Source organism: Curcuma longa, chromosome 11 (genome assembly GCF_044706935.1).
Source record: "Curcuma longa cultivar G26 ecotype Majalengka, Jawa Barat chromosome 11, ITB_CL_G26_1.1, whole genome shotgun sequence".
Lineage (NCBI taxonomy): Eukaryota > Viridiplantae > Streptophyta > Magnoliopsida > Zingiberales > Zingiberaceae > Curcuma > Curcuma longa.
The window spans coordinates 6,252,624-6,280,486 of record NC_133871.1 but is presented as its reverse complement, the minus strand read 5'-3'; the positions used below and the strand labels follow the sequence as shown (position 1 = coordinate 6,280,486).

At 36.6% G+C, this 27,863-nt stretch overlaps 4 protein-coding genes across 5 annotated transcripts; 3 read left to right on the top strand and 1 right to left on the bottom strand.

The window, feature by feature from the left end:
- Window positions 1–375: 375 nt before the first annotated feature.
- LOC141840006 (putative transcriptional regulator SLK2) lies at window positions 376–10,920 on the top strand. 2 transcript variants are annotated; one of them, XR_012602724.1, is made up of 11 exons: window positions 376–529; window positions 960–1,829; window positions 1,935–2,066; window positions 2,947–2,995; window positions 4,199–4,413; window positions 4,507–4,575; window positions 6,015–6,115; window positions 8,816–8,909; window positions 9,001–9,070; window positions 9,573–10,546; window positions 10,699–10,920. XR_012602724.1 is itself a non-coding variant. In XM_074727885.1 (10 exons), exons 2-10 carry the CDS (start codon window positions 1,122–1,124, stop codon window positions 10,409–10,411), a joined length of 2,277 nt encoding a protein of 758 aa, XP_074583986.1. In that variant the 5' UTR covers window positions 376–529; window positions 960–1,121; the 3' UTR covers window positions 10,412–10,644. The 2 variants fall into 2 exon arrangements, 1 of the variants encoding a protein (XP_074583986.1); XM_074727885.1 differs by lacking the exon at window positions 10,699–10,920 and having other exon boundaries at window positions 9,573–10,644.
- A 1,596-nt stretch (window positions 10,921–12,516) lies between these two features.
- Window positions 12,517–16,130, top strand: LOC141838911 (uncharacterized). Its single transcript, XM_074726535.1, has 6 exons — window positions 12,517–12,823; window positions 13,405–13,604; window positions 14,235–14,375; window positions 14,451–14,531; window positions 15,677–15,801; window positions 15,886–16,130. The coding sequence occupies exons 1-6, from the start codon at window positions 12,601–12,603 to the stop codon at window positions 15,932–15,934; spliced, it is 819 nt and encodes a 272-aa protein (XP_074582636.1). The 5' UTR covers window positions 12,517–12,600; the 3' UTR covers window positions 15,935–16,130.
- A 614-nt stretch (window positions 16,131–16,744) lies between these two features.
- On the top strand, window positions 16,745–19,092 carry LOC141840147 (proteasome subunit alpha type-7-like). Its single transcript, XM_074728053.1, has 3 exons — window positions 16,745–16,928; window positions 17,026–17,440; window positions 18,692–19,092. The coding sequence occupies exons 1-3, from the start codon at window positions 16,756–16,758 to the stop codon at window positions 18,851–18,853; spliced, it is 750 nt and encodes a 249-aa protein (XP_074584154.1). The 5' UTR covers window positions 16,745–16,755; the 3' UTR covers window positions 18,854–19,092.
- A 501-nt stretch (window positions 19,093–19,593) lies between these two features.
- On the bottom strand, window positions 19,594–26,632 carry LOC141840250 (la-related protein 1C-like). The gene is made up of 6 exons (XM_074728180.1): window positions 26,156–26,632; window positions 25,494–26,052; window positions 25,261–25,408; window positions 25,073–25,163; window positions 20,475–20,546; window positions 19,594–20,218 (listed from the first exon to the last, which is right to left on the bottom strand). Exons 1-6 carry the CDS (start codon window positions 26,423–26,425, stop codon window positions 20,018–20,020), a joined length of 1,341 nt encoding a protein of 446 aa, XP_074584281.1. The 5' UTR covers window positions 26,426–26,632; the 3' UTR covers window positions 19,594–20,017.
- Window positions 26,633–27,863: the final 1,231 nt, after the last annotated feature.

Sequence of the window (27,863 nt, the reverse complement as noted above, 5' to 3'; positions counted from 1 at the left end):
TTTAAATAAACAAATAAATTTATAATATCACCCCCATTAACCAACCAAGTTTAAAAAATAAAATTTAAATAATAAAATAAGTTCGAATAAAAAATCAAACTTGATAAAATCCAAATGAATTAAATTCAAATTAAGCTCAAACTAAACAAGGAAATAAATTAAATATAGACTCGCACGTTATTTTATTAAAATATGAATAACATAAAATTTGGCTCCCGAGCGCCACGTGTCGTCCTTGATCCTCTTGTATTATTGCATTGATTTTGAGATGGACGGTCAAAAATGTGCAACGTGGTTCATCCGGAAACAGATAGACTAGAATGAGAATCCCGTTGACGATTTAGGCCGAGGCGGTCGCGGCCCGGCCCACCGCCATCCATCGCCGCCGCCAGAAAAGGGGGCGAGAGGGAACTGGGAAGACGCCGCTTGCTCTCTTCTCTCTGCGATCGCTTCGCTCTCCTAAAATTTTCCCATCGTTCGATTCAGTCCGCGATACGAAGGGTTTCAGGAAGCTCAGCACATTGATTTGGTCTATTTCTCGCTCTCTTTTTTAAGCATAGTTTTCCTTCTTCGCCTTGATTTTTCGCTCGGAAGGGCTCCCTTTCTTTTGCTGCAGTCTTATTTGAAATATGCGTGTTGCATTTCATCGAGGGTGGTGGGAATTTACTGGTAGGATCTTTCTGAAGTGTTGCTGGATTCCATGTTTCGTTTGTCGATTTCGATCGACCGCCCCTACAAAAATTAGGGTTTTTTTTTTCTATTCTGTCGTCGTCTGTGATTTTACTTTTATATGAGTTAGGCTGCTTTTTTTCCTGTATGTTGCAATTATGGTTATTGATATTTGATTTTAACTCTTTGTTTAGTTTCTTGATAGTTTAGGATGCAATTCACTGATTAAAAAAACGCATCTTTCCCCTCTGTTGATCTCTGGCGAGTACTTATCGATTGTTTTCTTTTAGGGTTGCTTAAGACAGGGATTGCTGTATAGGCATCAGGATTCATACCGCCAGTAGCCTCCTTCGTGAGTTGCTGCTAACGGTGGAGGCCAGTTACAATCTTCCTGCGGTGCTGGTCTTTTCTTCGAAGGTGATGTTAGTCACGACCTAGGCACTGGGAGCTCTATGTCGGCAAACCGCTGCTCTGGTCTTGGACCAGCTTCTAGTGATATTAACCAAATACTCAACAGCACGGGAAACACCTCTGGTCCCAGTGTTGGTGCAAGCTCCCTCGTCACGGATGCCAACTCAGCACTCTCTGGTGTTTCTCAGTTGCAAAGAAGCACAAGCTTCAATAACGAGTCGTATATGCGGCTCCCTGCCTCCCCCATGTCCTTCTCCTCCAACATATCGGGTTCTTCCGTGATGGACGGCTCCATAATGCAGCAGAGCTCTCTTCAAGAACAGGTGCAGAGGCAGGGTCTGTCTACAGCGACATCTCAGCTTGTTAAGCGAGAGCCCGCTGCTTCAATGAATGCACAAAAGAGAGCACGGCTTGATGGAATGGATGATGATGCCCTGCAGCAGCAGATAATCCAACAGCTTTTACAGAGAAATGAGTCCATGCAGCCACCGCAAGGCCTACAAAGCCAGCAGCTGCAAGCCATTTTCCAAGAGCAGCGACTAATGCAGCGCCAGCGGCAACAGATGATTCACTCTCTTTCTCAGATACAAAGGCCCCCTATCGCTCTTCAGCAGCCACAACAGCTGCATCACCTTATGCAGCCGAATCTTCACCCAAATAATTCTGTCAAACAGCCTCTTCCTTTTAATAATGGGATATGTTTTCGCAGGCTTATGCAATACTTGTATCATCTGCGACATCGACCAGCAGTGAGTTCATTGTTTCACATGCACATTATGTTATGTTCACTATGTCTAACCTTGTACAATTTTTTAGCATACTATGAAGTGTCCTAAGAATGAATCCTTTTGTAGGATAACTCTATATTGTACTGGAGGAAATTTGTGACTGAGTACTTTGCACCACGAGCTAGGAAAAGGTGGTGTTTATCCTTGTTTGATAACATAGGCAACCACACACTTGGTATTTTCCCGCAGTTGGCTGTGGTAAGCATTTTTTTCTGTTTGATATTTCTTCATCTCAATGCACTGTTTGATGCATCGGTTACCATTTAACATTTGTGCATTGAATTTCATTACAATGACTCTATGCACAGTGCCTATGAGGGAGTTGACAATTTCACTGCTTCTTCCTCATGCATATTTGAAACCACATCAGTATTGCAGCAAGATTTGGGCAATTTCAATATTTCGTATCTAGGCTGGGATTGTAAGCTTACATATTAATGACTTTCAATGAAACCCAGGGACAGTGATTTCAATTTTGATGTCTATAAATCCATACATTGTGAATGTCGCCCTTTACCCTCTATTCTATGAGGACAACATTATTCTCACCTGAGATTTGATATTACAATTTGGGAGTCTAATCGCTGCCTTGGTAGTATAAACTCAATCTGATGTATACACTGGAATCTACTATTTTGATATATCCTCTTCCCATGGCTATTTATGCATCTTAACCTCCTATGTCAAAGATCTCCTGGATTGTAACCTAATCACTAAGAGCAGTCATAGCGGACCATTTGTACTCCAACCACTGCTCTAACCAATTCTTGTACATTGACCATGTGAGATAATCCCACCTGTAGCCTCTGGTCTTGCAGTTAGGAAGCGGCTCCAAAATGGAAATCTGGTGTCTTGTTGTTAAAAAATGTGCTACACTGTAGTTGTTGATTATTCATTGCCAGTATTTTTAATTCTTCTTTTCCTGATGAATTTTCATCCCTTGAAAAAGCAATTTTTCTTCAACTAAGTGATTGAGAGACTTTGTCGATCTCCTTAAGAAATATTCTAGTCTAATTAACAGATATATCTTATTTGTAATGATTAATAAATATCGCTTGTGCATATTTGGCTCTTGCAGGATGGATGGCAATGTGATGTTTGTGGTTCCAAATGTGGAAAAGGATTTGGTTAGTAGTCACCCTCTGTTGACTTTATTATATGGGATAATTTTTCTTTGTTAAGTACATTTATGACTTATCTATGATATATCATTTTGTCATTGAAATTCATATTCAATTTAATTGTTCCATTATTTCTCAAATAAAAAAAATGAACCAGGGATATTATGGTCAGTGAGAGGAATTAAAATTATTTATTTCCAATCTTTGGAATCAGAAAAAAAAGGACTTTTGCTGAAATGAGTGCAATTTGCTCTGTACACAACAGGTATTATATAAAAAATTTGGCTAGATGAGCTCCTGTAAACTCAAGAACATTGACTAAACCTAATACTCTTAAGTTGAATAAGGTTTCGATTGGTTTCTGTCAAGTTTTTATTTTCTAACTATCAAGCGTGAATGTATGTTTTTACTGTCATTGCGAAACAGTTATACTATTGTATTTGGAATTTACAATCATAGCTTCTGTTGGATGTTGTTGCTTTCATATGGATTCAATCAATTTGTTAACCATGATGGCATGTTTATTATGTTTCTAGCTAACAGAATGTTCTTATAATGTTCTCTACAAGTTATATAGGTTTTATATTTTTCTTAAATCTCGCTCACAAATTACTTGAGCATCGTGAACATGCATTTGTATGCATTTTTTCCTAGGCCAGCTATCTAAAAATTTTGTGTTCTGCCTTGTGGTAAGTTCCTTGGGGGCTTAGTAAAGTGTTGATTCAAAAGTGGAATGCATACATTTTCATTTTTGGCACATCCTACTAGATTGATCCCATGATTGTTTTGGCATTTATGTGTTCACCTTTATTCTCTATGTGGTACCTTATCCTTTTATGTTCTATCCATTATTTTCTTAATTCATATGTTAAATCAGTTAAACAATGCAAATGTAATTCCTAGACTTGCTCTTGGTCTTTGTTAGTGTATGCAAGTTGACTTATTTGAAGTTCATTCTCACTATTGGTCCTTGTTAGCATATGCAAATTGACTTATTCGGAGTTCATTCTCAGAAAATGTGCGAATAAGCTATTTCAAGCTTTTTTTTTTTTTGTAAATATGTTCTCTATTCGATATATTTCTGTATAGATTTTTAAATAGGATGTCAATCTCTATTTTTTTTAAAAAAAATTTAAAAAATGTTTTTCCAAGTCTAAATACTCTGGTTTGCTAAGTTACTTATAAATATATGTATCATGTTTTTAACAGAGGCCACTTTTGAAGTATTGCCTCGTCTTTTTCAAATTAAATTTGATCATGGTGTTGTGGATGAAAATCTATTTCTCGACATGCCCCATGAGTGCCGGCTGTCTTCAGGAATAATGGTATTGAAGTATGAACGAGCTGTTCATGAAAGTATTTTTGAACATCTACGTACTGTTCATGAGGGACAACTGCGGATAATATTTACACCAGAACTGAAGGTTTTGTATTGAATGGATTTGGGAGTGTGCCTATTTCCGATTACATCTCTCACCTTTCACATTGTAATTATACATTTTTTATATATCCTTCAGATTTTATCCTGGGAGTTTTGTGCACGACAACATGAAGAGTTTGTTTCTCGTAGATTGGTAGCATCTCAGGTATTTTGTTTATTTGCGATCATTTCTTTCAGGAAGAATCTAAATATGTTTAGAGAAAAAACCAAAGGCCATATTTAGTGTTAGCTTGGCAGGGGAAAAAGGATAATATTTAGAGGAGGGAAAAAATTTAAAAAGAGAAAAGAAAAATCTCTCTCTCACTCTCTCCCCATCAGTCAGCAGATTCTGATAGGTGAACATTCTTTCACAACATTTTACCTATTTTGAGAGTAAGACAGAAAAGAGAACAATTGTATTATTGTCTTCTCTATTCTTCCTCCCTTTTTTCTTTCCAAGTAAGCAAGAAAATGATCTAGATAACCAACTTTCTCTCCTTCCTATTTCTCGATTCCCTACTTTCTTCTCATGTTAATAGGCCAATGAAAGGAAACTCATTTTGCCTTCATGATTGATTTTAGTAGAAATTCTCCTCCAATTTTGCTTTTATGTACTAATTTCATGATATTTATTAATTAATATATTTATTAACGTATTGGCAATGTCATGGCATAGTAGCTAGGACTAGGAGCTGTAAAGGGTCAAGGCAGGATTAGGTTGAGTTATTTTTTCATTCCCACAAACTTATAGAGCAGAATACTGTCAATATTGTTGTCATATGTTTTAGCTATACTGATGATGGGCTGTTTTTATATTTCCATTACTTCTACAAGGTTTTAGTCTTTCCTCTGATGAAATATTCACGTTAGCTTTGACTTTTAACTGCTTAATGGTCCTTTCTATCAATAGGATAATCACTGCCAAACTGCTTCTTCTCATCCATTTGTTCTTCAAAAAGTTTGGACCACCAGCAACTGAAACCCAACTGCATGTGTACCTCCTTTCTACATCTGCTGTCTGACTTTTCGTCTGATGATCTTCCACTACTATCCTTGGGCATTTGCCATGAACTGCTTGTGCTACTTTTGGTCCTTCAATGTCATGAATGATACAATCAGTGCTTGCTCTCTTATTTTGTGGGCATGTTCTGATGGTTACTAGCTAATCTTATTTGCTTTGATTTGGTTTTTATGTAACTCTTGTCAAATTGCTTTCTACTATTTATTTATGATATGATATTCCTTAGTTTATTCTAGCTATATGTTTCATGCGTCGTTAGAAATCCAAGTTATTTGTGTGCATCATTGAGGTATACATGAAAACCTAGTATTTGAGAGGCCATGCAAAAGTGATCTCTAGCGCATAAGAAAAAAACAATTAAATGTAACTTGCTGTATTTGAGAGTACATGAAATGTGATCTCTAGCACGTATTTGAGAGTACATGAAAACCTAGTATTTGAAATCCAATGTTCTTGCGTAAAGTACATTAATTGTCTTAATTTTTTAAAGTTATATTACTTATTGGATGTCTACATTTCCTGTATTTGAATACTTAGTCCTGGAGTTTGATCAGGTTCTTTAACTATTTACAACATTTGTTCAGGTTAACCAAGTTCTGCAAGTTGCTCAAAAATATCGAACAGCTATAACTGAAAATAGCAGCGCTGGAATTTCACATCAAGATTTGCATTCCAGCTGCAATATGTAAGGCAAACTAATTATGCATGAAAAAGTTCTGAGCCTTGTGCTTTCTGTGTTTGCTCAGCCAGCATTAAATGGATGATCAAATAATGTTATCTATGATTGATGTTCAGAAACCTCTATATTAGAACAAATTGTCTAGTGAGTGTATTATTCATGGTTTCAGGCCTGGATATGTATAGATGTCGTAGGCTGAACTTCTCTGGTTGGGTTTGAACCTTATTGGCACAGTAGTTTTAACCAAAATTGGATTAATACAAGCGAAAAAGGCTAAAACTACTGAAAGTAAGCAATTTAAGCTACTGATACGATGCCTTGCACTCCAATCCTTATATTATCAATTGATGGACATCAAGTATAGGCTTGCTGCAGGTGTGCGTCAAACTGTCATGATCCATTTATTTGATATTTGCATTAGCATAGCAAATTTGATCCTCGCTGGGATTGGATTGCACAATGAAGAGGTCTGTATGCATAAGAGGAATTGGTGTTCTAGCATGATTGAGCATTATACATCATGTCTGTAATTGTGGTTGCAGATTATGATCTTACATGATGTTAGCTAAGCTCTCTCTTGTCACCTGAGGACAACATGCTTTCTTTTCTTTCCATTTTCATCCAGTTGATCAGTTCTGATGATTCCAGAATCATGCGCTTGTGTGACTCATGAGCATGAGAACTTAGGTTTTGCATACACTTGATTTGCTTCTTTGCTAATCATCACCATCGTATTTTCTATTGTATTGTTTCTATTGCTTTATTGTGATACTGTTCAGTTTTGAGTGATGCAATACATCTCTATCACCAGTTATTAGAGAAAGACAAAACAAGAACTAATGTCAAACAAGAGTATGAAGACGTTTTTTCTGCATCCATTGTCGCTCAAAGCAATTCCCGTTATGTAGATGTCAAACCGATACATTATCAATTGTTAGCAAGTGATCACTAAACTTTTGATACACTATGAACCACACAGCATATTTATGCCACCCTCTATAGAATAAGAAGTCTGCGTCATACTAGCAAACCTATCCCATGTTTGTCAATTTAGCTTAGGGTTGGTTTGCATCTTGCTAAAAAATCGGAAATCACCATGCTAGCACTGGGTTGGTGGAACTTACTCAGTTAGGCCGATGATACATATACTGATGCCAGCAGGTTGAAAAAGTCACCACTCTACTGCAAAACTCTTCATAAATCATTTAAGGTCAGGATCGTTATTCTTGGTGCTTGCTCCCTTGGCAGAGTGAAATTACCCTTGCACACCATGTGAGTTAACCTCTGGAACTTTGTGCAGTGCATCAGATTGCATAGTGCATCAACCAGTTTCCACTTGTCCACCTTTTATCTCTCATGTTGAGCCATAGAATTATAAGCTGTTCTCAATCACATCTAAATATCTGTCTTCCTTTTTGTATGCTAGAATTTTACTCTTTTCCTTAGATTGGGAGTTGAGACTATTCAGTTTAATAATATTAAGATGCTATGTGCCAATAGATTCCTTGTTCTTGTTTGGCTTCTTCTATTTCTTTTTTCCTTTTTTTTGTTTGAATACTCTATGTCCTGAATTCTTTTGGAAATTAATGAATTGATAGTTGTAAATTACTTGCTGATGGTCCACTGTTTTTTATTTGTGTGCATTACCCTGTGTTCCCTGTCAGTATACTGCCTTACGCTTGACAAATCTGTCAAACAGGTCTTATATCAGTCAATCCTCTCATTCGTACTGTAAAACTCAAGTTTTAGGCACATGCTGTGTCTGTCATACACCATTTGTTGCATTTGGCTCCAAGATTTACTTATCACAAGGCATCTTGAATGAAATCTTACATTTGAAACCATTACCTACTGAACCAAAGCATAATAGGTTCAAGTACTTTAAGCCAAACATAATAATTATATAAATGTGAGGAAGGGTACTGATAAAGAATGAGAGAGGGGCAAAACATCAACAGTCGGCCAAAAATGTTTGTTTTAAGTTTTTAATTCATATCCAATGTAGCTAAAGGCTAAAGAAGCCATTAGGCTGTGCATACTGAACCATTGTAGCTGATATATTGTTCTTGAAAGGTCAGAATGTTGTGCCCTGTCATTTTGGACCCCCCCAATTCAGGTGGGTTGGCTGGGTTGAGCTGCTAATATCATATATCCCGGTAGAATCAAGTTGCTTTCTCATGAAGCTTTCTTGGCAAATCATCTTGTCTGGTTGCTTTGCTGCATTTAGAATATGACACTTTTGACATGCATTTTTTAATAATCTTGTTATCATATTTGTGATTTATCATTTATGAAGGCTTAATCAGTAGTTGAATTTCTAGATGGCATAATGTGTTCCACTGAGTTAAATTCAGAGGATAGTGTTTCATAGTAATCTATGTAGATTATGAACACTTTTAATATAGTCTATGTACATCATGGACACTTTTAACATGGGCCTGAATATAGGCTGTGTTTCTCAAACGCTGTGGTAAAACTTTCATGCATAGGAGAAGACGAATGATCATATTAAACACACAACAGAAGCTTGGTAATAGCAAATTTAGGTCTATGCTAACACATAAATAAAACTCATGAAGGAAATTAATTTTTAAATTGTTTGGTGTATGCTGTTTTTGTTTGCATGATAAAATCGTATCATCATACTTATCTGTATTACACGTTTGTTCCCCTGACATTTGTGGTATTTCTTTGTGATTTTCTTAGGTTTGCAGCAGCAGGCAGACAGCTAGCAAGAAATTTGGATTTACAATCAGTAAATGACTTAGGTTTCTCAAAAAGATTTGTCAGGTGTTTGCAGGTAAATTATTCAATTTTTTCCCATTAATTATATAGAAGAAACTTTATGCTGTTTATCTTTGTAAATGTTGATTGTTTATTTACTATTTCAGATAGCTGAAGTTGTTTGTAGCATGAAGGACCTAATTGATTTTAGCCAGGAGCAGAAAATTGGTGCGATTGGTACGATGTTCTCCTGATTTAGTTAGCAACATACCGAATTGTTATTCTTATCCATTGATCTTTTATATTACGTTGTAATTTCTGCACCAGATATTAATTCTTGAGCATGATTAGCATTACGTAGTGACACAGATTCATCCCATGAATGTCAGCCAGTATTCAAACATCTGAACCATATCTAACATCGAGAATCTGACACGAAAGAAGCATTTAGTCACATTCTTCTGTATAACAGTGACATGCCTTGTGCAAATATCTGATGCTCATGAATTTAAGTTAAAATATGATAATTTAGCAATTCAGGATCACTTGTGCTGTACAATTGTTCTGTGGTTTAAACGTCAACTCCAAAATACATCAACTCTGACAAATAAAGATACCATCGAGTAATTTTGAACATTCTGACTAATGTAGTAATGTGTAATTCTTTAACAAGGATTAGAAAAAGTTGCTACCATTACAGTTTATATAGCTGATGTTTTTTTTTTTTTGGTTCTTTAAGAGTGTTTGAAGAACTATCCAAGACATGCTGCTGCAAAACTCCAGAAACCGAAGATGGAGCCAGAGGAGTCAATGAGTTCTCATTGTTTGACAGGGGAACCATCTCTGGACAAGGTTGTTGGCAACCATCCAGGCCTAAGTGGTTACATAAATAAAAATCTCACAGTTAGCCAAGTTATAACCAACAGCCAGCAGAACATTCATGCATTGAACAGCTACCAGAGCTCGCTGAGGAATCCATCTAATTTAAAGCAAAATGTGCTCTATCAGGAAGCTTTGAGTTCTCCGAGAGGTTCTAAACACCCACCCACTTTGATTCAGGGTTCTTCCTCATCTTCTCTGGCAAACGCCTCCATGAATAAGTTACCCGGCCAACAGCCACCTCCATTTGATAGTTACATAATGCAGCATAATGATTCACCGACCTCACAGATAAACCAGCACATACCACAGCACATGCTTCAGAAGATGCTTCAAGAATTGAGGAACAAGGGAACAGAGCTGCAGCCGTTCAGTTCTCCAAATACAACTGCTAATCACACATCCGGAAACTTAATTGTAAGTGGCGGCACTTCATTCCGGATGGGCACTGGACCAACCAGAAATGGAATAGAGCTGCAAAATATGCCAAATAACAGCCTTCCTAGTAACCATAACCTGGCGGCAGGGCAAAGCACAAGCAACAGTTTTAAATCCACTACCTCCGCCAACAACCCCTCGATCAGCAGCAGTAATGCTAACTCAAGATCAGACTTACCTGAGAATTTGGATCTGCCAGAGCTCGAAAACATTGCTCAAGAATTCTTGGCTGACGACATGTTTGATGGCGATTCTTGGTGAGGTTGGTTATGGTCGGAATGTGGAAGTTGTGAATAACTAAAAAACATGACAGTTCTGAAGTGCAATTCGATATCTACATATACTATTGTAGATTTGAGCAAATGACTAGGCTATCCAATATATGCAGAAAATTCGGTGTGTTTTCCCCCGTAGTTTTGGCATATTATTATGTTAGGTCTCCTTAAGTGTTTCTTGGAATCCAATTTGAAAAGATATCTTCTCTTTTGGTGAAATATTAATCATCACTGTACTCATCTTTTCTTCTTTGGTCATATTGGAAATTGCAGATGAATTTGGTGCTGTTTTCAGTAACAGAAGATTACCATTTATGTGCTGCAATGGATTATCATTTTGGTTGCTCTACTCTCAAGTGTATGGTTTGGAAATAGGTTTTTCGTGTAGCATGTTCAATATGAAACTTTCAGTAGGCTATAAAAGCCACTGAAAACTATGAATTCTAATTAGGAGATTCAGAACATGTCTTGCAAATGGTGTTTACTTAAAGGTAAAATGTGGTTCTATGAATTCTCATGAAACATCTACTAAGTAATCACTTTTTCCAGTTCAAATATCATTTGCAATGTGATGTATATGGGGTGGCATTGATACAGGATCAAACCTACTCTGATTTGGGTGTTGGACCTAAAACAACTCAGAGTAGGTAACTCTATCTTTAAGATTAATCGGTTCGGTGAGAAAATGATTATAATTAACAAATATATGTAACTCTACAGTGGGGTAAAGTTGTGGAGGTCGACTATTAGACGCACTATCACAAGTACTTCCGAATTTATTCAATGGATGAATCATCTCTAGAAATAATTGAGTCGGTAAGAGTTTAGATATTTAGATTAACAAAAAGAAATAAGAGAATGATCACACATAATTACTTTATGAAACACTGCGCATGCTTATCTGTTTTCCATTGGACTTATTGTTTCTGCATTCTCATTCTTCCAAAGTGAAAATTAGGGTAAATTAACAACCACAATTAATGTGCAAACATAGCAACTATTGCCTTGGGAGTATAATACAATGATAAAGTGCTTCCATAGTTAATCATATATCTATGGATCTATGGATCGATTCTCAACTACAGCGTATTACTGATTAATTTTCTCAAGTGAGAAGATAACTTTCTACAACCTTAGAACGTTGGCTATGAAACGTGTCATTCAAGTTTTTTGATTTATCTTGATTATCGATGAAAAACTTCTTTAAGATCAGATCGGTCATATTTAGAATTGAATACCAAGATTATAAAAAAAAAATGTTTAACTTTGAAACTTTGATGTTTCAGTAATATAACAGTGCAGTGACCATTGGTGAGTTGAATTACTGCTATATTAACAAAATTGAATGGATCAACAAGAGTCAGTATATTTAAATCTTGTTCCTTTCGTAAATAAATATCAGTGATTCAGAAGGCTCGGTAGATGTACGTAACAAGCACAAAATAAGGTGTGATCCCCTCTTTTGATTGATTCACTTACTAATATAGTTCATACTCTCTATAGTAACATATTCTATTTTAATCAAGTATCTAATTCTTACGAGTTGATTAATTTTAAAATAGATAGTAAATCTTATATTTTATCCATCAAATAAATTAAAAAAGCTTGATACCTACCCATCTATCCAATCATTAGTATAGTTTAATCATCACATTGTAGTAGTGTATCCTCTATCATTGTATAATAAGTGCATTTTAATGCTTAAAAGTTAGTTTTCTTCTAACTCATCTATTACAAATAAAAGATGATAATCTTTACTCCGAGGGAAGATAAATCATGAGAAATTTTATTCACACGTTGAAATTGATCTCATGAACTATTACAGGAGGGCGACTGTCTAACTCATCTGTAATAGAAAATTGTGGCATTCATTCCATTCCATTCACGTAATAGAAATTATTATTGTTATCCTTATTATATTATTGTTATTATATATTATTATTGTTAACGGGTAAATCCGAATCAGTTTCGGTCCTTTTGGATCAAATGGGGCGCAGAACAGCGTACGCTGTCTCGTAGAAGAAGGCATTTATTTTTAATTATTTATTTTGTTTTTAATAAATTTAAAGCAAATTTAGGATACGGCAGGGAACGAGCGAGTTTACGTTGCCCCCTTTCTTCGAAGCACGGCGAGAGCAAGCGATCTGCGATCCCGGCGAGGGCAGCGGCGTCGGAATGAGCGGGGGGAAGCGACCGATCTATGCGGTGGCGACATGGCTGAAGCGGCAGCCTCCCAAGGTGAAGGCGTTCTTGTCCGTCGTGGCCGGCATGGCGGCGCTCGTCTTCCTTCGTTTCATCGTCCACGACCACGATAACCTGTTCGTCGCGGCCGAGGCTGTACATGCCTTTGGTATCTCTGTTCTAATCTACAAGCTCACCAAGGAGAGGACCTGCGCCGGTGCGCGCGCTCTCTCTCTCTCTCTTTGTTATTCGCTTTTGTGTTGGTTCAATCTGTAGCTGATGCAGGAAACCAGACTTGTTTCACTAGTTTTTATTGGAAATTAGTTCTTTTCCTACTTCGTTCTTGTTTTTTCCCCTCCTACCGCATTAAACGATTAATAAGGCTGCTTGAATAGTTGTGATATTGCAAACAAATAATGCACTCAATGCTACAGAAGGGATTTTTTCCATGCTTCTGAAATAACTTGTGTGCTGGTGTTAGGTCGTGGTTTCAGTTGAGAATCTGTTAGGATTTGATTACCACATAATTTGGATCTTCCTTATATTCTTACCGAAAAATAAAAATTTAAACCCTTTTAAATTTTAAGTTCCTAAGTAGTTTATCTCACAGGGGTTTTTCAGCGCCTATCTAGCTATGACTCTATTAACTATTTTTTTCTCTAGAATGCTTCATATGGGTTTAATAGCTTTAACTTTATTTGGTGGCTTGAGATTCAGTTTTACTCGCTGCAATTACACGAGATACATTTGTGTCCTTGATTTGATTTTCTTCCATTTATATTTTCTGAAATGTTTCAGGTCTTTCACTGAAGTCACAGGACTTAACCGCTTTGTTTCTAGCTGTGAGACTGTATTGCAGCTTGGTCATGGAATATGATATACACACATTGTTAGATACTGCCACCCTTGTTAGTACTCTTTGGGTTGTATACATGATTCGATTTAAATTAAAGTCGAGCTACATGGAAGATAAGGACAATTTTCCAATATATTATGTGGTAAGATACTTCACAAGTTTCCAGAGAATTTGAACATATTGAGTCCTCTTTTACAAATTAGTTTTATTAGTTCATAATCATCGTTAAATAGTGTCACGTAAAATATCTGTACATGTGATAACTAACATAACAAATTGATGAATCAGTTTACCATTCAGTTGCTTTTTCTTCGTAATGAAGGCATTGGATATGAACTTTCTTCTTTCCTTCATGAGAGGCGGAGCACTATAATACGGTCAAAAAATTTATGTTAAAGGAAATTGACACCTTATTCCATTTATGTTTTTAAAGCCATTTTGGTTCTTGATATTCTTTAGTTCTACAATCATCTTATATATCTTCAGGCATGCCATTGGCTATGATATTTGCCCATTTGTGTTATCATAGTTGATCCTTAGATTAAATAACATCAATAATCTCTGTAATATATAAGGAGCTTGCAATGATACACGAAATCATTGAGGATCATTATATGGAAGGTTTCAGGTTTTTGAAGGACATCAATTCTTGTTTGGTATGAGGAGAGAAATCTTCTGACTTAAAGATTTCTATGAGCATTCTACTCTTGGCTAACCTTGGGGTGTTTTCATTCTTTAAGTTATAAATTAATTGATTTATATATGATTCTAGGTGGTGCCTTGTGCTTTGTTAGCCCTTGCAGTCCATCCTTCTACCTCACATAATATAGTCAATAGGATTTCTTGGGCATTTTGTGTTTACTTGGAAGCTGTTTCAGTATTGCCTCAGCTACGTTCGATGCAGAATACTAAGGTACAATTGTACATCTTGATGTCTGAGAAACCTTGTGACTGAATTTTTTATTAACATTTGTAAATATGCCTTCAGATTGTAGAGCCATTCACAGCTCACTATGTTTTTGCTCTTGGTGTTGCAAGATTTCTGAGTTGTGCTCACTGGGTCCTTCAGGTTTGGTACATTGAAGAAAATGTTTGCTATTCATATTTCATTTTCTGTTCATGATCAAAGAATTATGGCACATAGGCATCAAGGAAAACTCTTAGTTTCCAAGTTCATTGGGTGACATAATTACTGAAGTTTGAATTTTTTATTCTCTTCTGCCCTTTTCCATGAAAGAAGATCAATTAAGTTTCTGATAGCCTATACTAAATGGTACTTGAACTCCATGTAGAACGGTTAACTTGACTGTTTTTGTACCTGCAAATTCCTAGTTAACCAGATACCCCTTTGGTTAAATTTACCTTTGTGCTTCAACTGTTCAATCAAAGTATGTTAGTTATATAATCATAAAAACAAATAGAAACGGGAGGTTGTGATACTCTGCTTTAGACAGACTAGGTAATTGTACAGCGCTCTATTCCAGGATTTGGTACAGGATAAGCATTATGAGAAGAAAAGGAGAGGAAGGGGGAAATGATAAAAGACTAGTATTCTTTGCCCACCAGTCAATGCTTGCTTTCAAACCCCCATTAACCACCAAACCATCATCAGACCACTATTAGATGTGTACCGCCGTTGCCTCTCAAATTGGGTGGAGGAAAGGTTGAAGAAGAGTAGAGATGGAAAATTCAGTTCCTCCCCTGCTCTCCTCCCATCCAAGTAAACAACTTTTTATTACTTCTTTTTCTTCCCTTCACTCCCCCTCTCCTTGCTTTCCTCTCTTTCCAATCAAATAAACATAGTCTTAAAACTCTGCTTTCATTTAGAAGTGAAGAAATGCTCTTGCGTAAGTAAACCTACAGTCCAATACTACCATATTTGAAATTTTGAATGCTAAAGCTTTGCATATGTGGAATTTTCTAGTTTTTCCTGAAATTCAACCCATAACTTGAAATAGGAGGGGCATAATCTTGCCACATATAATGTTGTGTCATGTGTGGACACCTCGTAGCGAATAGCGAAAAAACTATAATGTAATATAGACATAGAGAATTCTCCCAAATTCAGAATTGAGAGGGGCAGTATGCTAGTTGATAAATAGCAACTAGATGGTAGACAACTAAATCATTTGAAGAGAAATAAAAACTGCCATGTCATCACTTCTTTTCCCATTAATGTACTGTATCACTTCTACTTAATTATTGATTTCGCAGGTTCTTGATACCCGAGGGCGCTTATTGACTGCTTTGGGTTATGGTTTATGGCCACCAATGGTCCTCCTCTCCGAAATCGTGCAAACTTTCATCCTTGCTGACTTCTGCTACTACTACGTGAAGAGGTACTTCAATGCAACTTAATCCGATAATCCATGTATGCAATTTAATTTCAGTTTCTGAATCATCCTTTTCATTCCTACCTGCAGTATTTTTGGTGGTCAGCTGGTGCTCCGACTTCCATCTGGTATTGTGTGATCCATACCATATTTCAGTTTGAACTTGTCATCTTAGTTTCATTTTCTTTGTGCATCTTGCTGTTGCTGACATTTTAAGTTCTTGTAAGTTATAAAGCAAATATAGTTCAATGTTTACCCAGATTGAAAAAACTTGTTGAAATTGTAGCTGAAGCTGAGATCGTAATTAATAAACATTTTGTAATTATATTTCAGAAGATGGCATCGTTGGTTGATTGTTTTGTAGGTTATGATTCTTTTAATTATCTATAACTTATTGTTGAATCCAATTTCTGCCTTTAAATTTGTTAGTTCATGTGCTTATTTATTATGTTCTTACACCGTCTCCTAATTAGAATATTTATTGATTGTTTAAATATATATTCTCTTTAATATTTTAAATTTTTATCTGTTCATCTTCACATGTCCTTACCTTTATTTAACTTAATATAACATAATAATTTTAATCGATGTTTTATTGTATTATAAGTGATAAGGTTCTAAAATTCTTAGAATTTTAAAAAGTGCATAAGTTTATAAAAATAAAATAAAATATTCTTTATGGCGTTTAATTTATCCTCTACTGAATTCAGAGGCAAAATTATATGTTTTTATAGCGATGGGCAAACATAATATTATTTAACCCAGAAATGAAGGGCGAAATTAAAATTTATTTTCTTAAAAGAAAATATTTATATTTTATATTAATTTAAAAATGATTAACCATAATTTTTTATTACATAAACATTTAAAAAAAAAATAAAAGAATATTCTCTATTTGAAAGCGAATCAGAAAAGACTCGCTACCTTCTTCATCAAGCAAACGCTCTTCGCTTTCTTTCAATGGCTCGCTACGACCGTGCTATCACCGTCTTCTCCCCCGACGGCCATCTCTTCCAGGTCGAGTACGCCCTCGAGGCGGTCCGCAAGGGCAACGCCGCTGTCGGCGTCCGCGGCACCGACGCGGTCGTCCTCGGCGTCGAGAAGAAATCAACCCCCAAGCTCCAGGACTCCCGGTATTTTCTCCATCCATCAGGGTTTCCGCGGGATCACATTTCGTCGGGGTTTTTTTTTTTTATGATCCGCTTGCTTCCTGTTCTTTTCCTTTTCCAGATCGGTGCGTAAGATAGTGAGCCTGGACACGCACATCGCTCTGGCGTGCGCGGGTCTCAAAGCCGACGCCCGCGTGCTCATCAACCGCGCCCGGATCGAGTGCCAGAGCCACCGACTCACCGTGGAGGATCCCGTCACGGTCGAGTACATCACCCGCTACATCGCCGGCCTGCAGCAGAAGTACACCCAGAGCGGAGGCGTGCGCCCCTTTGGGCTTTCCACGCTCATCGTTGGATTTGATCCGTACACTGGCGTCCCTGCGCTGTACCAAACTGATCCCTCGGGGACATTTTCTGCCTGGAAGGCCAACGCCACTGGGAGAAATTCCAATTCGATGCGGGAGTTTCTGGAGAAGAACTACAAGGAGACCTCTGGGCAAGAGACTGTGAAGCTTGCCATTAGGGCACTGCTTGAAGTAAGTTTTCTTCTTCCCTTTATTGCTATTCGTTTATTGTTTATTTTTCTTTTGATTCTACGAGAGAGCATCAAGTCTGACGATCCCATGACTTAAAATCTTATGGTAATTCGTATATATATCCAAACAAATACAGTCCATTATGGCACTGGATGCTGGAAATATTTTAAATAGTTGGGAAGATGACACTAAATTATTCCTTGTGGAGCAGATACTTGAGAAAGAAAGTACGAAGATTTTTAGGGCTGTTAATTACTAATGGATAAACATGCTTCATTTTAAGAGTGGGTGATTATGATAGTTTACTTAGATTATCATATGATGCATTGAGATGGATCAACATCCTATTCACCAGTCACATGATTTGTTTTCAGCTTGGGTTGTATTTGCAAACCATTTTCATGATATTTACGAGCAGAATTTTAGATGTGCAATGTTGAATGCTGAATGATTTGTTGACTAGCACTAGTATTTGTGTGGAGATGAGTTTGCAAACTTGACTTTATTCATATTGCGCTAAGGTATGAAGGAATTGTGTGGAGACATTATGCACTAAGATAGGTTTGCAAAGATGTAATTGCTGTTAACATTTTACATGGTAGTCGTAGAGCGTTTGTGAAAATTATGGGGAACACAATCAGCATTCATTAGCATGATTATCGATAGGACAACAAAGAAACGCTAAAATAACATTGTAAAATGACACTACTTTGTAGTCCGCAGATTATAACAGGCATATTTGTGAATCCAGTGTGATAAATTCAAGTTGAAAGATTTGAACCTTTCGTTGGGCATATCAGTTCTTTTCTATGTTGCCACTGCTGTTGGTCATACATCTCTCCACCTTCACTAGGTTTACCTCTCTTTATACCGGTAGTTCTATATATATATATATATAGGGTAGCTTTGGATGTTATACATTGTGATCTTGAACAAACAACATCTTCCATGTGCTCATTTCTTACTAAAAAACTTAACTCCATCTATACTCCTTTTAGAGCAACTAGATGGATGTTGGGATGCATCTCCATATCTAAATACTATAATAACAGTTTTGTTTCCAGAGTTTATTTGCATCTTTTTTTTGTCGTGTCTATATGATTGGCCATGTCAAACTCTACATTTTATTTATCTGTTGAACAACTTTTCATTTCCTTCATCCTTGTGACCTGTAAGCATGAGGCTATTACTGCATTCCATACTCTTCGACACAACCTGAATTGAAATCATGAATTCCTCTGTATTAATCAGGTGGTTGAGAGTGGAGGAAAGAACATCGAGATTGCAGTGATGACAAAAGACCAGGGTCTTCGTCAACTTGAAGAAGCTGAGATTGATGCTATTGTTGCAGAGATTGAGGCTGAGAAAGCTGCGGCGGAGGCTGCAAAGAAGCCCCCTTCTAAAGATAGCTAAGTCTAGTTTACGGCAGCTTCTGCTTTAGTCAGTTGCTTCTCTTAATTCCATACCTAGACCTGAAACTGCTAATTTATGGGCTCAAGTAGAACTTCAGATTATGGGTGACCCATTTTGCTTATCTATAATTCTAAGTGAACCGCTGATTGCATGTTTGTGGGTTGTTAGTTTCAGAGAATTAAAAGCAGAGTTAGTCCACAATTTTCTTAGTTGAATCTTCTAGTAAAGTAGTAATACTAATTTATAGAGCTTGTTATTTATGAAAAGTTGTATACTATGCTTCGGTTTCCCATAAGAGGAGAGTTGAACATAAAGCAGGGTTGGGCCCTTGGCTAAATCCTATATGCTTATATTGCTCAATGCAGCTGATCTGTCTTGATTACTTGGCTTCTTTGGTTCAATTAACTTGACTCGTATGACCCAATTGCCTTGCTGGGTTGATCTAGACCATTTGGCTCGTCCAATCCCTTCAGCAGCCTCTGTTTGATCCACCTAACTCACCTACTGACTTGATTAGCTTAGCCCACAACTTCAATTCCTCAATGTCACCTTGCTTGCTAAGTTGGCCTCAAACAATTAAATCTGTTGACTTCCTAAATGCTTCTACCCTGATCGTTTTAGTGCAACCACGCAAATTACTCAACCCGGTTAATCTACGCCTGGATCAAACGATAAAAATTTAACAAAACTTACAGAGAAAATTAGATATCAAAATCAGCAAAACAAAGTCACTAAATGCCTGGATCAAACGTCGAACTAGCTTTTCACCCAAATGTGGAACAAAGTTTAAAATAGTTTCGATTATTTAACAATCATCAAACAGCTAACAGCAAAGTTACCGGACAAATGAAATCGATAAGAGTTGTGGCAGATGCCATTGCCACACCTCCATAGTTGTGGCCAGTCATGAATCATTATGCCAAGTCATGAAAGTATCCACCAAGAAGGATGTGGATAGTTTGCCACATCCACCAGCAAATCGAGATAGAGTATCGCTGACCAAAGTCATTAGCAAAACCAAGTCAAAATAAGGAACATGACAGTAGCAACTTAGCTACCTCATGATTTCATTATTTGTGTTTTGGATATCTTAAAATTGTCTCTCGGTTCTTTACTCCAGTAGTGTGATGCACCACCGCCTTCCAAGGAACTCTGGTGTCGGGACTAATTGACTTTTTCAAGTGTCCCATCATATATGTTTTGGCACGCAGCACCATCCGCCAAGCCAAGATTTTGGACAAGAGTATCAAGAGAACCATCATCCGGCATGGCTAAAGACTGAGGCCCTGGAACAATGTCATATCGTGTTGATGTCGGAGGAAGAATCCAGTTCATCCAATCCTTCCGTCGTCTTATTTTATCACCCTGAACAAGAAAATGACAAGAAAGAGATTCAGTGTTTAACTATCTTGTAAATTCATTCAAGTTAAATGACTTTAAATAGTTGATGCAAAGCAACATAATAACAGTAAAGTAGTACGTGAAACCTTTTACAAATGAAGAGTAAGAAAACTAATCCATAACTGTAAACTATTTTCATATTCGTTGTAATTAATGTAAGCTATGAAAGTCAACATATACAAGTGAAGCCAAAAGCCAATGCACGGTGCACAACAAATACCTGTACTTCCAAAACTGTTGAATCTCGGAGTGCATCCAATATATATGAGATGTTATTGGTTAATTTCTTAACCTGCATGCAATGAAAGAATAAAAAAAATCCCAACAATTAGAAATGGAATGTTAAGCTTACTAAAGATCAACATAGTGCGGAAGTTTTTGCTAAGATAAAACAAAGAGAATAGCGTAATCAAACATTAGCAAGGCCTGATCTACCATATTAATGCATAAGCTGGATCAATCCTCCAGACAATATAGGGCACTACTATGCTACCTATCCTTCTTATCAAGTTGAGAAAAGGATACACTTAATTATACGATACAAAAGATGCAGCTACATAGAGAAAAACACGGAATATTTTTTATGTGGTGATGAATAACAGTTGATATGTCCAAAATGTTCATATAACAAATCTGAAATCTGGAAATTGCCACACAAGAAAATTAGGAAGATATTACTCAGGGAATAGAATTTGGATAAGAGAAATGTAGACACACATGATTTACTTACCCAATATGACTAGGTGTCAAGAATCAAAATCATGTTGCTGAAAAACCCTGCCGTATGAAAATGAGATATACAGCTCGAACGAATGTATCAACTATCATATGAAATTAACTAAAATGATTTGTTTTTACTGCAAAATCCATTTTGCAGCATCTTTGTAACATCTAAAATGTGTTATTGCAATGCCTCTGAAAGAGTAGTTTTCCAACTTTTAAAATTCATCTCCTGCCTTAATTCTCTGCATAGAACTGTAAAACTAGCCAAATTAATATAAGTAACACTTCCGTTAATTAGCTTGAAACCTATAGATGCAACAAACAACAAAGGAGTTTCCAATTAAATGCAGCATTAAAGAACTAGAAGATTATTGTATTTCAAGCTTGCAACAAGACTTTATTCACACTTAAAAACAAGGTTCTGTAGTGCTGAGCACAGATGAAACATATTTTTGCACCGGGTAGGGCGACAATGCATGGTACAGATTGAGACGTGGAGTTGTGACATATAAGCTAGAATGATTTCCTAAAGGTGAGACTTCTTCCATGAGATGAGGCATAAGCAAGGGTAATGCAAACCATGAGACTTTTCATACTTCATCTTTCCAGTTCATTGGGATCGATAAACAACTCAGACATATCAATTTCCTCTAACTGATTGGTACCACCAGCACGTGTCATCCAGCGTGGCTTTAGCATGGTACACCATCTCAGAAAAGTAGTTAAAACAGAACTAACTGTACCAGCCTTAACTAGCAGCAAACTTGAGAAATAGTGATGCCAGACTCATAAGAACCTTTGAACTTCAATGAAATATGATTCTAATATATTACCTCAATAAACCTATTTCAGACAAATATAAAAAAAAAAAAGATGGTAAAATGCTGCAGTTAATTCCATAGTAATAACACAAGCAAAGACAGCAGAGTTGTTCCAGTTTCACCATATTCCAAATCTAGTTGTTCCAACCAAGATTAATATGACACTTTTTTGGAATTCATCGATTTATGACCATACATGATTTTTTTTATTTTAGTAATGATCAATAAAAAACAAGGTATACTTTAAAGAGCTATTTTTAAGAATAAATAAAAATTGGGAGGGGATAGGTGATTATGTGGAATGGGGCGAGCCCGGGATTGGATTTTTATACCCCGCCTGACCAGGTATAAAATATAGTTTATAAAATATAAATTTTGTGATAATGATATATATTTTATCCTATATTTGTTGCCCCGCCCAAACTTGACCCGCACGAGAAGTGAGGCCCAGATGGAGAATAAGGATTTTATCCATAATTTGCCCACTTCATTGTCATCCCTCACACATTGAAAGTAGAAGGCCAATGTTGGTATCCCATGATCTGGTTCATTTGGTTCTCCAGAAATGATATAATAGTATCATAATGCTGTACCTTATACCTGTAACTTGATTGATTTTTTTTCAAATCAATAATCCTCTATAATGTCCAGATTAAGGTATATGGTTCTCTGTATTTTACCATTCCATCGTCAATGAATTTCAAGCAGGGAAACTCTCATCTTTGATAAAATAAAGATAGAAAAATGAAAAATCTACCCTCTATACTCAAAAACAAAAGCACCAGTGAGAAGATCAAGAGAGACTACAAGAGCTTTACAAGGATAAAAAGAATTGAACCTGGAAAATATTAGTATGAAGGATTTTTTATAGAACAAAATGAAAAATGTTAGAACACAGACATTCTTGGACCTCCAGGCCCCTCCAGATTTAAGATTCATAATCAAGGGAAAGATGAAATCACCAATGTTAGTCTCAAGTGCAAATAAAAAAAGTTGACGGTTGCATTGTACCTTGACAGCCAACATTATAAGTGTCTAATCTATGATAATGGAATCTTAACTGTATTTGTTATAAGAATAGGTCACTGCCTGTAAGGATAGATATTATGTTGATATAGACAGAGTTCGATAAAAGGATAAGACCCAGAGATAAATTCCAAATAGTTGGAACAAACACAGGTTGATAGATGATGATGATCCAAAAGGAAAGTAAGCTAGTTGCAATCGAGCAATTGTTAACAATTAAGGAAGACAAGGCCTACAAAGAAGACAACAACAGCCTTATGATGATCAAGGCAAAAGATAAACTTGTTGCAGATGTATAGTTATTAACAGTGAAGACAAAGTCCACAAGATTATACACTTCTAAGTAAAAAATGGAAGATTTATCTAGTTGATCTTGTTGGTTTGGTTTCAGAACATCCTAGGTTCAATCAATTGTATGTTGAAAATTAACCTTATGATTGGAAAAGCTCAACTTTGTCATACAAACAATCTACCCTCTAATCGAATTTGGAAATTTTGATCAATCCAAAATGAAGTTGTAGTTTATATTTCCTAGCACTTTCTACAACACATAAGAACAAAACCAAAAGGTTACATTAGATAGTATTCACTCCCCTCTCCAGTGGTTTCTATTATTACACTTCAGACCATAGGTAATGGGCGACTTAGCTAGAAGATGTCTAGAACTTGAAAATTAGAGAGCTATGTTAATGGTAAGAAGAGAACATGATACATTGAAAGTATAATACCAATATTGCTATCGTATGATCTTGGTGCATTTGGTTCTCCAAAAAAGATATATTAGTCCCATAAGAGTCTATCTTAAAGCTGTAACTTGATTGCACACCTTGCAAATCACTAATTCGTTAGTATGTCTTGATTAAGGTATACAGTTATCTGCACTTTACCATTTCATTATCAATGAATCTCAAACAGGGAAACTCTCCTCTTTGATAAAAGACAGATACAAGAATGAAAAATAGAACCTATATTCTCAAAAATAAAAGCACAATTAGAAGATCCAGATTTAAGATTCATAAACAAGGGAAAGATAAATCACCAATGTTGGTCTCAACACAAATGAAAAGGTTGACGGTTGCATTAGACCTTGACGACTAGCATAAAAAGTGTCTAAATCTATGAGCATTGATCATAATTTTATATGTTACAAGGATAGACTGTCACCTGCAAACAATACGAGGAGCCTTCACCACCCTGGTATAATTGATTTGGATCTTACTATTGAATAGGCATACGAGTTTGATAAAAGGATAAAACTCAAGGACCTAATTCCTATTAGTTGTAACTAACACAGGTTGATAGACAATGATGATCAAAGGGGAAAGTTAAACTATTTGATTTGCAACTGAGTAAAGAGGAAGACAATCACAGCTTCATAATGATCAAGGTAAAAGATAAACTTGTTGCAGATGTTTAATTAGTAACAGTTGAGGAAGACAAAGGATACAAGGTTATATACTGAAATAAAAATGGAAGATGCATCCAGTTGAGTTTGTTGGTTTCAGATCATCACCAGTGCAATCAATTGTATGTTGAAAACTAACCTTGAGATCGGTTTTGTCATACTACCAATTCTACCCTCTCCAATCTGATTTGAAAATTTGGGTCTATCCAAAATGAAGTTATAATTTATATTCCACAACACCATGAGGGTTAGATCAATAAAAACATGGATTAAGACAAATACAATAGCTGTGTGAATGACGAAGATGCTGAAACTTATAGCCCATAAGGCAAAGATTCAGGAGAAACGCTCACTAATAAGAAAGCATAATAGAAAGATTTTGAGATTCAGCAAGCTAACCATAACAAAAAATCATTCCCGACACTTCTTGCAAACCTCATACTAGTTAATATATGAATTAGGTTTGAGCCTTTAGATGCTAGTTCTGTTTCAACAATGCAATGTGCCATTGTGAGGGATAAAAGATCATATAACAACTACAAAAAGAAGTCCATAAAAAATACCACATTGCATATAGTGGCATTAAAAATAGATATAGGATAGTATCAGGATAAGCCAATCAACAGTAAAACCTAACTTTCATCAAATAGAGCCATAAAACTATAACACAAACAAATTAAAGATAAACTTACTACAAGAAGAAAAAAATTACAGAGAAAAGCACAAACAATTTATACAGCATGTTAACCTGGATTAGATCACAATTATTCTGAAACACATGCAAACATATTGTACTGAGCTAAGTGAGCAAGCAAGAACAAGATAACAAAAAGTGATACTCACTCGATTAAAGCCTGCTATTAATGAGACAGGAACCCATCCCTGGTTATCCATATTAGTTTTCAGAAAAACGTCTTTGCATAAATTTTCAGTACTGCACAAGCAACACAGGCATATGGAATGAACTACTAAAAGGAAACTTTTATTAGACTTGTATAACAAGTTTAAGGCCTTAAGAATAACACAATCACCTGAAATAGTACTCGATTTGTTTCAGTATCATAAGTTGCAAGTTATCCACTGGCCTGACTATTGTAGATGGTGCTTGATGACGAATGAAAGGGACATTTCTCAGCTTCTCAGGCGGTGGAGGTGGTGGGAAAAAATACATAGGTGCTTCTGATAAGAATACCGCAAGGATCAAAATCTAGAAACTTATGTGATCCACAGGAAGTCATAATATTTGTCCACAAGTTTTACTTACCGGGGTAGCCCATGGGACCTACAAGAGGGCGAACCTGCACTGGCATGCTAAAAAAAGGTGCCACGGCAGGTTGTGGTGCCCGAATGAAATGCCTGAAGTAACCACGCGGTGGAGGTACTAGCATATTTGCATGTGGGGGTAAATTCCTTTCATAACCTCCCAATTTGTGGTCCTGTCGTTTCCCATAGGCTCCCTGGTGGGAAACCCAACCACCATGCTGTGCCCTCCTGATTCCATTATGCCTACCATAGTGATCAGTAGTGTTACGGTTCTGTGGTGCAAAGCTGCCGCCCAGATTCCTATCCCAGTTGTTTTTCCCCTTAGGGGGGTCCTTGGGAGAAGATTCTGAAACTACATCTAAACAAAGTTTAGTCCTCTGCTCCAAAGCAGCCAGTTGAGGTGCCTCAGGTGTAACAATGGCTGGCACGCCAGTGATACAGACACAATCACCCATATTCACCGAATTAAGTTTTGCATCAGGTTTCAGCAAGCTTGGGCTAGAACTAGTATCATGGAGGGGAAAATATGGTACTGGCTGAGATGCCGTCATAACAGAACCCTAAAAACACACGTAGACAAAGAAATCAACACGCAGGAATACATCGAGATGACACATTTTGCGTAATAGAATAAACTAACAACGAAATTTTCAAAAGACTTACCAAGGGCGCAGAGATCGATTGATCCTGGAGCGGCTTGGTGGTGTCCGATAGCGAAGATTTGAAGATCCCTTTAGCGGACTGGGAGAGAGCAGGCCAGGAATCGTCACTGATCACGCTTGCACCGTTACTCGCCCCATTCATCTGGACGTTCCAGGCCGGCTTCTTTCCGGTCAAATTTGCACCGCAAGCGCGTTCTTCGCCATCCTGCTGCGGCGGTGGAGCTGCAAACTGGAGGGAGGCCGGGGACGACGAGGAGTGGATGGGAGACATAACTGAGCCACTCAGGGTTGTGCCGCCGCTGCGGGAATCGGGGATCTCCAAGAATAGGAGAGGGGCAAAATTGAATCTACAAAGAATAGAAGATCTACGGATCACAAAATTGGTCAAAATGAGGAAGTTTCCAAAGATTTGGAGATGTTGGACGAGAGACGAAGTGGCGGAAAGAACTCCGCTGCGTGCGCCCTTCCCTGCCCTTCTCCTCCCCTGGTTTAGGGCAGACCTGGAGAAAATTCGCACACGACCGTATTTAAAGGTAACCTCTTTTTTGTTTTGGCCCTTTTTCTATTGGAATTTCTCGTATTTTAAACCCCTAAGTATTTCATTTATCCTAATTTGATCCTTTTAGTATATAGTGTGGCAAGTTTGTCCCCAATTATCAAAAAATAAAAAAGACGTCCCAAATTAACACTCTCTTTGGAAAGGGCAAGAACAAGTTGATTTTGCCCCCGGGGCAAAGTTGGTTAAATAAAAAAGGGTTCGAATCCTGACAAAGCCAGTACCCTCCTGCGTCCCAAATTAACCTCCTCACAGATCTCTTTAGAAGTGGCAAGAAAAAGTTGATTAATGGAAAGAAAAGGGAAGTAAAATAAGAAAAAAAGAAGGGAAGTAAAGTATTATGTGCTCCTTATTTTAAATAAGGGAGATAAGGTTTATTAATATAACATGTATTATTTTATTTAATTATTTGAGAGAAAAGGAAGAAGAATAAATGTTAAATATATAAAATTATAAAAATATTTTTACTTTTTAAAATAAATCTGTGCATGTGAGAAAATATATATAGTTCATTAAACTTATGGATATAAGATTTTTCCTGTCAGAATCACCCTAGACCCAACTAAAATTAATATTTATGACTTAAATAAATAAGGAATGTTTAAAGAAACAGAAAATATACATGCCATAAGCATACAAAATATAAAATCTATATATTTTAGTCCTACAAAAGATAAATCAGTATTTTTTCAAATATTTTTATAAAAATTTACTAAAATATCTCTTGAATCTTCTCCTTTGAGAGATATACGGCGAGAGTCAATGGCAATATCGTGGAGTGCGAGTAGTTGAACACTGGGAGATGACAACGTGCGTTGTATGAGGAGCGACAGTATAAAGATGAGATACTTAAATAAATAAGTTAATTTAGAAATTAATATTTTAAACTATGGATAAAATTAGAATAAAATATTTTTGAATTCTTTTTCAATTGTGATGTAAAAAATTGTATTGATTCATGAGTATGCAAAAGTGAAACTTACCCTTCTTTCCTTCCTCTCTTTATTCACTCCATCTCAATCAAAAGTTAAAATTTTCCTTTCTTTTATTTACTCTTCTCTCACCTCCTCCCAAACAGAAATATCAAATGGACATCTCTTTTTCAAAAAAAAAAAAATTAAATGGACTCTCCGTTAATCATTTTATATCGAAA

Excerpts from the sequence above, each read along its gene's own strand:
- LOC141840006 (XM_074727885.1), top strand. The coding sequence starts at position 1,122 with ATGTCGGCAAACCGCTGCTCTGGTCTTGGACCAGCTTCTAGTGATATT. Across the intron at positions 2,996-4,198 it reads CAAATGTGGAAAAGGATTTG|AGGCCACTTTTGAAGTATTG; the intron begins GTTAGTAGTCAC and ends TGTTTTTAACAG. Across the intron at positions 4,414-4,506 it reads TATTTACACCAGAACTGAAG|ATTTTATCCTGGGAGTTTTG; the intron begins GTTTTGTATTGA and ends TATATCCTTCAG.
- LOC141838911 (XM_074726535.1), top strand. The coding sequence starts at position 12,601 with ATGAGCGGGGGGAAGCGACCGATCTATGCGGTGGCGACATGGCTGAAG. Across the intron at positions 12,824-13,404 it reads CAAGGAGAGGACCTGCGCCG|GTCTTTCACTGAAGTCACAG; the intron begins GTGCGCGCGCTC and ends GAAATGTTTCAG. Across the intron at positions 13,605-14,234 it reads ATTTTCCAATATATTATGTG|GTGGTGCCTTGTGCTTTGTT; the intron begins GTAAGATACTTC and ends ATATGATTCTAG.
- LOC141840147 (XM_074728053.1), top strand. The coding sequence starts at position 16,756 with ATGGCTCGCTACGACCGTGCTATCACCGTCTTCTCCCCCGACGGCCAT. Across the intron at positions 16,929-17,025 it reads CCCAAGCTCCAGGACTCCCG|ATCGGTGCGTAAGATAGTGA; the intron begins GTATTTTCTCCA and ends TTCCTTTTCCAG. Across the intron at positions 17,441-18,691 it reads CCATTAGGGCACTGCTTGAA|GTGGTTGAGAGTGGAGGAAA; the intron begins GTAAGTTTTCTT and ends TGTATTAATCAG.
- LOC141840250 (XM_074728180.1), bottom strand. The coding sequence starts at position 26,425 with ATGTCTCCCATCCACTCCTCGTCGTCCCCGGCCTCCCTCCAGTTTGCA. Across the intron at positions 25,409-25,493 it reads AGGTCCCATGGGCTACCCCG|AAGCACCTATGTATTTTTTC; the intron begins GTAAGTAAAACT and ends TATTCTTATCAG. Across the intron at positions 25,164-25,260 it reads CAAATCGAGTACTATTTCAG|TACTGAAAATTTATGCAAAG; the intron begins GTGATTGTGTTA and ends TTGCTTGTGCAG.